This window comes from Nerophis lumbriciformis, linkage group LG02 (assembly GCF_033978685.3).
Source record: "Nerophis lumbriciformis linkage group LG02, RoL_Nlum_v2.1, whole genome shotgun sequence".
Lineage (NCBI taxonomy): Eukaryota > Metazoa > Chordata > Actinopteri > Syngnathiformes > Syngnathidae > Nerophis > Nerophis lumbriciformis.
In genome coordinates, this window is record NC_084549.2 from 8,337,501 (window position 1) to 8,350,000 (window position 12,500).

General features: G+C 38.0%; 1 protein-coding gene across 1 annotated transcript in view; it reads right to left on the reverse strand.

Annotated features, from left to right (window-relative positions):
- pcsk2 (proprotein convertase subtilisin/kexin type 2) overlaps nt 1-12,500 on the reverse strand; it is a 115,707-nt gene that overhangs the window by 52,508 nt on the left and 50,699 nt on the right. The window contains exon 6 of the mRNA XM_061934969.1: nt 7,280-7,356. Coding sequence (XP_061790953.1) covers nt 7,280-7,356 — 77 coding nt within the window. The remainder of the gene's footprint in view (nt 1-7,279; nt 7,357-12,500) is intronic.

Consider the following 12,500-nt stretch of genomic DNA (forward strand, 5'->3'; position numbering starts at 1 on the left):
CAAATATGTTTATTTTAATGTATAATTCTATGGCTGGATGTAATAAGGAGTCAGAAAAAATAAAAAATAAAAATACAATTAATTTTGATGTTTTTAGCAAAATATAGTAAAAATGTATTTAGTTGTTTTTTTTTAAATTAATAAATATATTTATTTTTAGGTAAAATAAACATAATAATACAATTTATCTCTAGTCTGGATGATTTATTTCTTGTCACCCTGTTGTCCTCCCATGTGAAAAAAGGCTGTCCTCACTCAGGTCTGCATGGAGCTGGAGGGGGCGTGGCCTCCAGCTCCGGCTGAAAATCGGGATATTTTCGGGAGAATATTTGTCCCGGGAGGTTTTCGGGAGAGGCGCTGAATTTCAGGAGTCTCCCGGAAAATTCGGGAGGGTTGGCAAGTATGACTACATGAGTACATATTTTCTATTGTTTCATTGAAAATAAAACAGCAATTGGCTGTCATCTGTTTTAATTATGAGACACAATTGTGTCAAAATCATGATTTTTTTTTTTCATGCTTGAAGTAAGAAATTATTACTTTGAAAAAGTAGTTTTATACTTGTGAGTACGGATGTCCGATAATGGCTTTTTTACGATATCCGATATTCCGATATTGTCCAACTCTTTAATTACCGATACCGATATCTGTCAGGCTTGTCCCTGACAGTTTGACTGTGTTTTAGTTTTTCCTCTGCGTTTGTCTTAGTTTTCTGTCAGCACTTTTATTTTGTCTTCATTTCCTGATTGTCTCCCTGAGTGCTGCTTCCCCTCAGCTGTGGCTGATTGGCACCTGGCCACACCTGGTGTCAATCAGCCAGCTGCTATTTAAACCTGCCTTCCCCTCCAGTCAGTGCTGGATTATTGTCATTGTCGATGTCACTACTACCTGTCATAATACTTGTCGTTGTAGCTCTGTCTACTTTTGTTCCCTCTGCTCATGTCATAGTTCCTTCATGTCACAGTAAGTGTTTTTGTTTCTTGTCGACAGTTAGCCTTTGTGCTATTTTAGTTCATAGCCAAGTTTGTTCTCCGCCTTGTGCGCGCCTTTTGTTTGTACCCTTTTGTTTGTTTTTTTGCTATAGTGTTAAATTAAATCATGTTTTCTCGATCATTGCCTGCCGTCATCTCTGCATCTTGGGGTTCGTCACCAACATACCCTGACAATATCAACCGATATATACAGTCGTGGAATTAACACATTATTATGCCTAATTTGGACAACCAGGTATGGTGAAGATAAGGTACTTTTAAAAAATAATAATAAAATAAGATAAATAAATTAAAAACAAAAAAGTAAGTAAAACAATATAAAAACAGTTACATAAAAACTAGTAATTAATGAAAATGAGTAAAATTAACTGTTAAAGGTTAGTACTATTAGTGGACCAGCAGCACGCACAATCATGTGTGCTTACGGACTGTATCCCTTGCAGACTGTATTGATATATATTGATATATAATGTAGGAACCAGAATATTAATAACAGAAAGAAACAACCCTTTTGTGTGAATGAGTGTGAATGGGGGAGGGAGGTTTTTTGGGTTGGTGCACTAATTGTAAGTGTATCTTGTGTTTTTTATGTTGATTTATTTAATAAAATAAAATAAATTTAAAAAAAACAAAAAAAACAATACCGATAATTTCCGATATTACATTTTAACGCATTTATCGGCCGATAATATCTCCACTTGTGAGTGTTGATGACACAGCTTTGCAACAGTTGATATTCTAGTTTCAAGCATGTTTTACTCAATATAGGTCATCAAATCTCAGCAACAAGCTGTAATATCTTACTGAGATAATTTAGGACCAAAACCCTTAAAGCAAGTAAAACACTCTAACACAGAGAAATGGGTAGTCATTTTAATAATCATTTTATTTCCTCTGGTTTTCTCTACAATTCTGACAACTCTACTGAAGCTCCGCTAACTCCGGAAAGAACCGTTGAAAATACCCAGGTTTTTAACTTTACGCCCTTTACCACAACAGAGGTCACGAGGGCTCTAAAACAACTTAAACCTAGAAAGCCAGCTGGCTCAGATACGTTGGAGCCGCTCTTTTTAAAGTTGGCAGCTGAAATTATAGCTGAACCACTGACTCACATTTTTAACCTTACTCTAATTTCAAATGAAATCCCTTTGGATTGGAAATCTGCCCTTGTAATCCCCCTATTAAAAGGAGGTGACCCTAGTAATCTAAATAATTACAGACCGATCTCTAAACTCTCTGTTCTGGCAAAAGTGCTTGAATCCCTTATCAGTGAACAGATAAAAGACTTTTTGGACACCAATTTTATTCTGTCACCATTTCAGTCAGGTTTTCGTAGAAATCACAGTACTGTTACTGCTGCTATGAAGTTTATAAATGATGTAACTGAAGCTCTTGACAAGAAGCAGTGCTGTCTGTCCCTCTTTATTGACGTTTCAAAGGCATTTGATACTGTTGATCATGTCATTTTAATCAAACGTCTTTCAGCTATTGGTTTTTCTCAGCAAGCAGTTGGATGGTTTGCAAATTACCTCACAAGTAGAACTCAGGCTGTTCAGATAGAAGGTTCCTCCTCGGACGTACTGCAAGTGAAAAAGGGTGTCCCTCAAGGTTCTGTGTTGGGCCCCTTATTATTCACTATTTACATAAATAATCTTGGACAGAATATTCCGAACTCAACTTTCCATTTCTATGCTGATGATACGGTCATATACTGCACAGCACCCACTCTTGCTGAGGCTTTTAAATATCTACAACATGCATTTGACAGAGTACAAGAACAACTTTGCTATCTTCAACTGGTTTTAAATGCAGAGAAAACAAAGTGTATGCTCTTTACCACATCAAAAACTGTAAGATCATCACTGTGTGAGAACATTTGAACAAGAAATGGGCAACAAATTATGTTAGTATCTGCTTTTAAATATTTAGGATTTTTAATTGATGACCACTTGAGTTTTAAGGAGCACATTCAGTATGTTGTAAAAAAAACTGAAACTTTTACTGGGATTTTATTATAGAAACACGTCTTGCTTTTCTTTTACTGTGAAACAGAAATTGGTGGAAACAACCTTTTTACCTGTTATTGACTATGGAGATGTGTTGTACATGAATGCTACTGCTGGTTGTCTCCACAAGCTGGATAGTGTGTACCACGGGGCACTGAGATTCATCACCAACTGCGCTCCCCTTACTCACCATTGTGTGTTATACTCAAAGGTATCTCAGCAACAAGCTGTAATATCTTACTGAGATAATTTAGGACCAAAACCCTTAAAGCAAGTAAAACACTCTAACACAGAGAAATGGGTAGTCATTTTAATAATCATTTTATTTCCTCTGGTTTTCTCTACAATTCTGACAACTCTACTGAAGCTCCGCGAACTCCGGAAAGAACCGTGGAAAATACCCAGGTTTTTAACTTTACGCCCTTTACCACAACAGAGGTCACGAGGGCTCTAAAACAACTTAAACCTAGAAAGCCAGCTGGCTCAGATACGTTGGAGCCGCTCTTTTTAAAGTTGGCAGCTGAAATTATAGCTGAACCACTGACTCACATTTTTAACCTTACTCTAATTTCAAATGAAATCCCTTTGGATTGGAAATCTGCCCTTGTAATCCCCCTATTAAAAGGAGGTGACCCTAGTAATCTAAATAATTACAGACCGATCTCCAAACTCTCTGTTCTGGCAAAAGTGCTTGAATCCCTTATCAGTGAACACATAAAAGACTTTTTGGACACCAATTTTATTCTGTCACCATTTCAGTCAGGTTTTCGTAGAAATCACAGTACTGTTACTGCTGCTATGAAGTTTATAAATGATGTAACTGAAGCTCTTGACAAGAAGCAGTGCTGTCTGTCCCTCTTTATTGACGTTTCAAAGGCATTTGATACTGTTGATCATGTCATTTTAATCAAACGTCTTTCAGCTATTGGTTTTTCTCAGCAAGCAGTTGGATGGTTTGCAAATTACCTCACAAGTAGAACTCAGGCTGTTCAGATAGAAGGTTCCTCCTCGGACGTACTGCAAGTGAAAAAGGGTGTCCCTAAAGGTTCTGTGTTGGGCCCCTTATTATTCACTATTTACATAAATAATCTTGGACAGAATATTCCGAACTCAACTTTCCATTTCTATGCTGATGATACGGTCATATACTGCACAGCACCCACTCTTGCTGAGGCTTTTAAATATCTACAACATGCAACAGTACAAGAACAACTTTGCTATCTTCAACTGGTTTTAAATGCAGAGAAAACAAAGTGTATGCTCTTTACCACATCAAAAACTGTAAGATCATCACTGTGTGAGAACATTTTAACAAGAAATGGACAACAAATTATGTTAGTATCTGCTTTTAAATATTTAGGATTTTTAATTGATGACCACTTGAGTTTTAAGAAGCACATTCAGTATGTTGTAAAAAAACTGAAACTTTTACTGGGATTTTATCATAGAAACAAGTCTTGCTTTTCTTTTACTGTGAAACAGAAATTGGTGGAAACAACCTTTTTACCTGTTATTGACTATGGAGATGTGTTGTACATGAATGCTACTGCTGGTTGTCTCCACAAGCTGGATAGTGTGTACCACGGGGCACTGAGATTCATCACCAACTGCGCTCCCCTTACTCACCATTGTGTGTTATACTCAAAGGTATCTCAGCAACAAGCTGTAATATCTTACTGAGATAATTTAGGACCAAAACCCTTAAAGCAAGTAAAACACTCTAACACAGAGAAATGGGTAGTCATTTTAATAATCATTTTATTTCCTCTGGTTTTCTCTACAATTCTGACAACTCTACTGAAGCTCCGCGAACTCCGGAAAGAACCGTGGAAAATACCCAGGTTTTTAACTTTACGCCCTTTACCACAACAGAGGTCACGAGGGCTCTAAAACAACTTAAACCTAGAAAGCCAGCTGGCTCAGATACGTTGGAGCCGCTCTTTTTAAAGTTGGCAGCTGAAATTATAGCTGAACCACTGACTCACATTTTTAACCTTACTCTAATTTCAAATGAAATCCCTTTGGATTGGAAATCTGCCCTTGTAATCCCCCTATTAAAAGGAGGTGACCCTAGTAATCTAAATAATTACAGACCGATCTCCAAACTCTCTGTTCTGGCAAAAGTGCTTGAATCCCTTATCAGTGAACACATAAAAGACTTTTTGGACACCAATTTTATTCTGTCACCATTTCAGTCAGGTTTACGTAGAAATCACAGTACTGTTACTGCTGCTATGAAGTTTATAAATGATGTAACTGAAGCTCTTGACAAGAAGCAGTGCTGTCTGTCCCTCTTTATTGACGTTTCAAAGGCATTTGATACTGTTGATCATGTCATTTTAATCAAACGTCTTTCAGCTATTGGTTTTTCTCAGCAAGCAGTTGGTTGGTTTGCAAATTACCTCACAGGTAGAACTCAGGCTGTTCAGATAGAAGGTTCCTCCTCGGACGTACTGCAAGTGAAAAAGTGTGTCCCTCAAGGTTCTGTGTTGGGCCCCTTATTATTCACTATTTACATAAATAATCTTGGACAGAATATTCCGAACTCAACTTTCCATTTTTATGCTGATGATACTGTCGTATACTGCACAGCACCCACTCTTGCTGAGGCTTTTAAATATCTACAACATGCAATTTGACAGAGTACAAGAACAACTTTGCTATCTTCAACTGGTTTTAAATGCAGAGAAAACAAAGTGTATGCTCTTTACCACATCAAAAACTGTAAGATCATCACTGTGTGAGAACATTTTAACAAGAAATGGGCAACAAATTATGTTAGTATCTGCTTTTAAATATTTAGGATTTTTAATTGATGACCACTTGAGTTTTAAGGAGCACATTCAGTATGTTGTAAAAAAAAACTGAAACTTTTACTGGGATTTTATCATAGAAACAAGTCTTGCTTTTATTTTACTGTGAAACAGAAATTGGTGGAAACAACCTTTTTACCTGTTATTGACTATGGAGATGTGTTGTACATGAATGCTACTGCTGGTTGTCTCCACAAGCTGGATAGTGTGTACCACGGGGCACTGAGATTCATCACCAACTTACTCACCATTGTTTGTTATACTCAATGGTTAACTGGACATCTTTATGTGCTCGACGCCTCAATCATTGGCATGTTTTCATCTACAAAACCATTCTGGGTATCACTCCATCTTATCTGTCTTGTCTTTTAACAAAGAAACAAGGAAGTCACAATCTTCGTTCAATGAATGTTCTGCAATTTGTCGTCCCCAAAGTAAGAACTGAACTGGGCAAGAAAGCATTTAGGTTTTCAGCACCGAAGGCTTGGAATAACCTGCAATCGAACATTAAACTTCAAACCCTAGTTACGTTGAATGAGTTTAAAGCTTCTGTGAAAGGACTGCAGTCTACCTTGTCTGTATGCACATGTGTCATGTGAGCAAGTTTTAATGTTGTAAATGTGATGTTTTATGTGTTTGTTTACTGTTTTTAATGTAACCTTGCTGCTGCCCTCTTGGCCAGGTCTCCCTTGGAAAAGAGATCTTTGATCTCAATGGGATTTTACCTGGTTAAATAAAGGCTAATAGTAATACAACCTGCTTAGTGAGAAGAATTATCTTATCAGACAGAAAATAAGCAAATATCACCCTTATTTGAGATATTTAATTTTACTTAGATTTCAGTTTTTGCAGTGTAATTGTATAACCTGGAGGCTATTGCAGATGTGCTGTTAAATATTTATAGAGGAGAAAATGTGAACGTGGTCAAACATCAGTCATTCCTGTCACGGCTCTGCCTCCATCCCTCTGCTTCCCACAGGGACCTTGCAGCGAGGCAACCCCGTTTCTCCCGGCGCGCTCTGCCGCTGACAGGAAGCTATTTATAACAACCGCCTGATTAGCCTGGCGAGTCGGCCAGTCTCAGAACGCCGCACTGGCAAACCCTGCAATCTCAGACGCGCACATTTACACACATCCGGAGCGTGTTCCTACCTATTCCCTGCCGCTGTCGCCGTCGTCGCGGTGGCAGGCAGATAAAGCACTATCGGTAACAAGGTCGCCCCCGGCGTGCGCGGCCGCGACCTCCTCCTATATCAGCCTTATCGCAAACGCCGACGAGTAAAAACCCCGCAGACATTGTGCTGTCTAGTGCGCGGCGTTCAGACAATAGCTCTGTGTACACCGCACCATTATGTCTTAATGGAACCAAGTGGAGAGAAAATCAATAGGAGGGCTGCCATACGAGAAGGGGAAAGCACACAAAAAAACACAATGTGTGTATACACAAGAGTGCGGCGAAGTGAGCTACCTGTTAAACCAGTCGTCCGTGTAGCGTGGAAAAGGGTACGGGTCATTGCTGCTGAAGTCATAACTGGCTTCTGCATTCTGGAACAAAAACAACATAGGACAAAATTAGAGCTGTAGGGCCAATTTAGTGTTGCCATTCAACCTATCCCCAGGTGCATGTCTTTGGAGGTGGGAGGGGCCTATCCCCAGGTGCATGTCTTTGGAGGTGGGAGGGGCCTATCCCCAGGTGCAGGTCTTTGGAGGTGGGAGGAAACTGGAAAACCCGGAGGGAACCCACGCAGTCACGGGGAGAACATGCAAACTCCACACAGAAAGATCCCGAAGCCGGGGATTGAACTCACGACTACTCAGGACCTTCGTATTGTGAGGCAGACGCACTATAATTAAATCAATTAACTAATTAAAAAACGACCGTCCGTTGGCCCATTATGTGTTAGTCAAATTTAAATTACCGTATTTTCCGCACTATTAGCCGCACCTAAAAACCACAAATTTACTCAAAAGCTGACAGTGCGGCTTATAACCCGGTGCGCTTTATATATGGATTAATATTAAGATTCATTTTCATAAAGTTTAGGTCTCGCAACTACGGTAAACAGCCGCCATCTTTTTTCCCCGTAGAAGCGGAAGCGCTTCTTCTTCTACGGCAAGCAACCGCCAAGGTAAGCACCCGCCCCCATAGAAGAGGAAGCGCTTCTTCTTCTACTGTAAGCAACCACCCGCCCGCGTAGAAGAAGAAGAAGCGCGCGGATATTACGTTTCATTTCCTTTGTGTGTTTACATCTGTAAAGACCACAAAATGGCTCCTACTAAGCGACAGGTTTCCGGTTCATGAAAAGACGCAATCTCTCCATCCGCACACGGACTACAATTTCACAGCAACTGCCTAAAGACTTTCAAGAAAAGCTGGCTACTTTCCGTGCATATTGTAAAAACAAGATAGCTGAAAAAAAGATCCGGCCAGAGAACATTATCAACATGGACGAGGTTCCACTGACTTTTGATATTCCTGTGAACCGCACTGTGGATACAACGGGAGCACGTACGGTGAATATTCGCACCACAGGGAATGAGAAGTCATCCTTCACTGTGGTTCTAGCTTGCCATGCTAATGGCCAGAAACTTCCACCCATGGTGATATTCAAAAGGAAGACCTTGCCAAAAGAGACCTTTCCAGCCGGCGTCATCATAAAAGCTAACTCGAAGGGATGGATGGATGAAGAAAAGATGAGCGAGTGGTTAAGGGAAGTTTACGCGAAGAGGCCGGGTGGCTTTTTTCACGCAGCTCCGTCCATGTTGATATACGACTCCATGCGCGCCCACATCACGCTGGTTTTTAATATATTATTAAAGTTTGACTGACCTATCTGACTGTTTTTTTGACATTCCCTTTAGCGCAGTTAGATGCGGCTTATAACACGGGGCGGCTTATAGGTGGACAAAGTTTTGAAATATGCCGTTCATTGAAGGCGCGGCTTATAACCCAGGGCGGCTTATGGTGCGGAAAATACGGTACTACAAGTAGAGATGTCCGATAATGGCTTTTTTGCCGATATCCGATATTCCGATATTGTCCAACTCTTAATTACCGATTCCGATATCAATCAATCAATCAATCAATGTTTATTTATATAGCCCTAAATCACAAGTGTCTCAAAGGGCTGCACAAGCCACAACGACATCCTCGGTACAGAGCCCACATAAGGGCAAGGAAAAACTCACCCCAGTGGGACGTCGATGTGAATGACTATGAGAAACCTTGGAGAGGACCGCATATGTGGGTAACCCCCCCCCCCCCCCCCCCCCCCCCTCTAGGGGAGACCGAAAGCAATGGAGGTCGAGTGGGTCTGACATAATATTGTGAGAGTCCAGTCCATAGTGGATCCAACATAATAGTAAGAGTCCAGTCCATAGTGGGGCCAGCAGGACACCATCCCGAGCGGAGACGGGTCAGCAGCGCAGAGATGTCTCAGTGTCTCTAGTGGATAAAATAGTTTTGTCTCAAAGTAAGTGTAGTTTTTTGGTGTTTTCCTGTGTGTAGTGTTGTAGTTCTTGTCTTACACTCCTATTTTGGTGTTGATTGTCATGTCGTGTACGGATGTACTTTGTGGACGCCATCTGCTCCACACGCTGTAAGTCTTTGCTGTCGTCCAGCATTCTGTTTTTGTTTACTTTGCAGACAGTTCAGTTTTAGCTTCGTTTTCTGCTTAGCCATCCCTAAGCTTCAATGCCTTTTCGTAGCGGCACTCACCTTTTGTTTATTTTTGGTTCAAGCGTTAGATACCTTTTTACCTGCAAACCATCGTCGTTGTTCCCGACATCTACAAAGCAATTAGCTACCGGCTGCCACCTACTGATATGGAAGAGGTTGACATGATGATGAAAAGGTTTCTCATTGTCATCAAAATGATTTTAAAAGCCGCATATAAGTGTTATAATGAAGACAACACATGCTAATGTTTTCCAATGTTGTAAAAATGTGTAGAATAAATATTTCTGTCAAGGAAGATTTGTTTAGCCTGCGACACATAGTCATTTTGATAGCAGGCTATTATAGTTAATATAGACACTTACATCATGTGTTGTCTTCATTATAACACTTATATAAGGTTTTTAAAGTAATTTTGATAGTAGGCTAACATAGTTAATATAGACACTTACATCATGTGTTGCTGTCATTATAACACTTATATAAGGAATTTAAAGTAATTTTGATGGTAGGCTAATATAGACACTTACATCATGTGTTGCCTTCATTATAACACTTGAATAAGACTTTTAAAGTCATTTTGATTGTAGGCTAATATAGACACTTACATCATGTGTTGCCTTCATTATAACACTTGAATAAGACTTTTAAAGTCATTTTGATTGTAGGCTAATATAGACACTTACATCATTTGTTGCCGTCATTATAATACTTATATAAGGCTTTTAAAGTCATTTTGATAGTAGGCTAATATAGCTAATATAGACACTTCCATCGTGTGTTGCCTTCATTATAACACTTATATAAGGTTGTTAAAGTCATTTTGATAGTAGGCTAATATAGACACTTACATCTTGTGTTGCCTTCATTATAACACTTATATAAGGTTGTTAAAGTCATTTTGATAGCAGGCTAATATAGACACTTACATCACGTGTTGCCTTCATTATAACATTTGAATAAGACTTTTAAAGTCATTTTGACAGTAGGCTAATATAGACACTTACATCATGTGTTGTCTTCATTATAACACTTATATAAGGTTGTTAAAGTCATTTTTATAGTAGGGTAATATAGACACTTACATCATGTGTTGCCTTCATTATAACACTTATATAAGGTTGTTAAAGTCATTTTGATAGTAGGCTAATATAGACACTTACATCATGTGTTGCCTTCATTATAACACTTATATAAGGTTGTTAAAGTCATTTTGATCGTAGGCTAATATAGACACTTACATCGTGTGTTGCCTTCATTATAACACTTATATAAGGTTGTTAAAGTCATTTTGATAGTAGGCTAATATAGACACTTACATCATGTGTTGCCTTCATTATAACACTTGAATAAGACTTTTAAAGTCATTTTGATAGTAGGCTAATATAGACACTTACATCATTTGTTGCCGTCATTATAATACTTATATAAGGCTTTTAAAATAATTTTGATTGGAGGCTAATATAGTTAATATAGACACTTCCATCGTGTGTTGCCTTCATTATAACACTTATATAAGGTTGTTAAAGTCATTTTGATAGTAGGCTAATATAGACACTTACATCATGTGTTGCCTTCATTATAACACTTATATAAGGCTTTTGGAGTCATTTTGATAGTAGGCTAATACAGACACTTACATCATGTGTTGCCTTCATTATGACACTTATATAAGGCTTTTGAAGTAATTTTGATAGTAGGCTAATATAGACACTTACATCATGTGTTGTCTTCATTATGACACTTATATAAGGCTTTTGAAGTCATTTTGATAGTAGGCTAATATAGACACTTACATCATGTGTTGTCTTCATTATGACACTTATATAAGGCTTTTGAAGTCATTTTGATAGTAGGCTAGTATAGACACTTACATCATGTGTTGCCTTCATTATAACACTTATATAAGGTTGTTAAAGTCATTTTGATAGTAGGCTATTATAGACACTTACATCATGTGTTGCATTCATTATAACACTTATATAAGGCTTTTGGAGTCATTTTGATAGTAGGCTATTATAGACACTTACATCATGTGTTGCCTTCATTATAACACTTATATAAGGCTTTTGGAGTCATTTTGATAGTAGGCTAATACAGACACTTACATCATGTGTTGCCTTCATTATGACACTTATATAAGGCTTTTGAAGTCATTTTGATAGTAGGCTAATATAGACACTTACATCATGTGTTGCCTTCATTATAACACTTATATAAGGCTTTTGGAGTCATTTTGATAGTAGGCTAATATAGACACTTACATCATGTGTTGCCTTCATTATAACACTTATATAAGGTTGTTAAAGTCATTTTGATAGTAGGCTAATATAGACACTTACATCATGTGTTGCCTTCATTATAACACTTATATAAGGTTGTTAAAGTCATTTTGATAGTAGGCTAATATAGACACTTACATCACGTGTTGCCTTCATTATAACATTTGAATAAGACTTTTAAAGTCATTTTGACAGTAGGCTAATATAGACACTTACATCATGTGTTGCCTTCATTATAACACTTATATAAGGTTGTTAAAGTCATTTTGATAGTAGGCTAATATAGACACTTACATCATGTGTTGCCTTCATTATAACACTTATATAAGGTTGTTAAAGTCATTTTGATAGTAGGCTAATATAGACACTTACATCATGTGTTGCCTTCATTATAACACTTATATAAGGTTGTTAAAGTCATTTTGATAGCAGGCTAATATAGACACTTACATCACGTGTTGCCTTCATTATAACATTTGAATAAGACTTTTAAAGTCATTTTGACAGTAGGCTAATACAGACACTTACATCATGTGTTGCCTTCATTATGACACTTATATAAGGCTTTTGAAGTCATTTTGATAGTAGGCTAATATAGACACTTACATCATGTGTTGTCTTCATTATGACACTTATATAAGGCTTTTGAAGTCATTTTGATAGTAGGCTAATATAGACACTTACATCATGTGTTGTCTTCATTATGACACTTATATAAGGCTTTTGAAGTC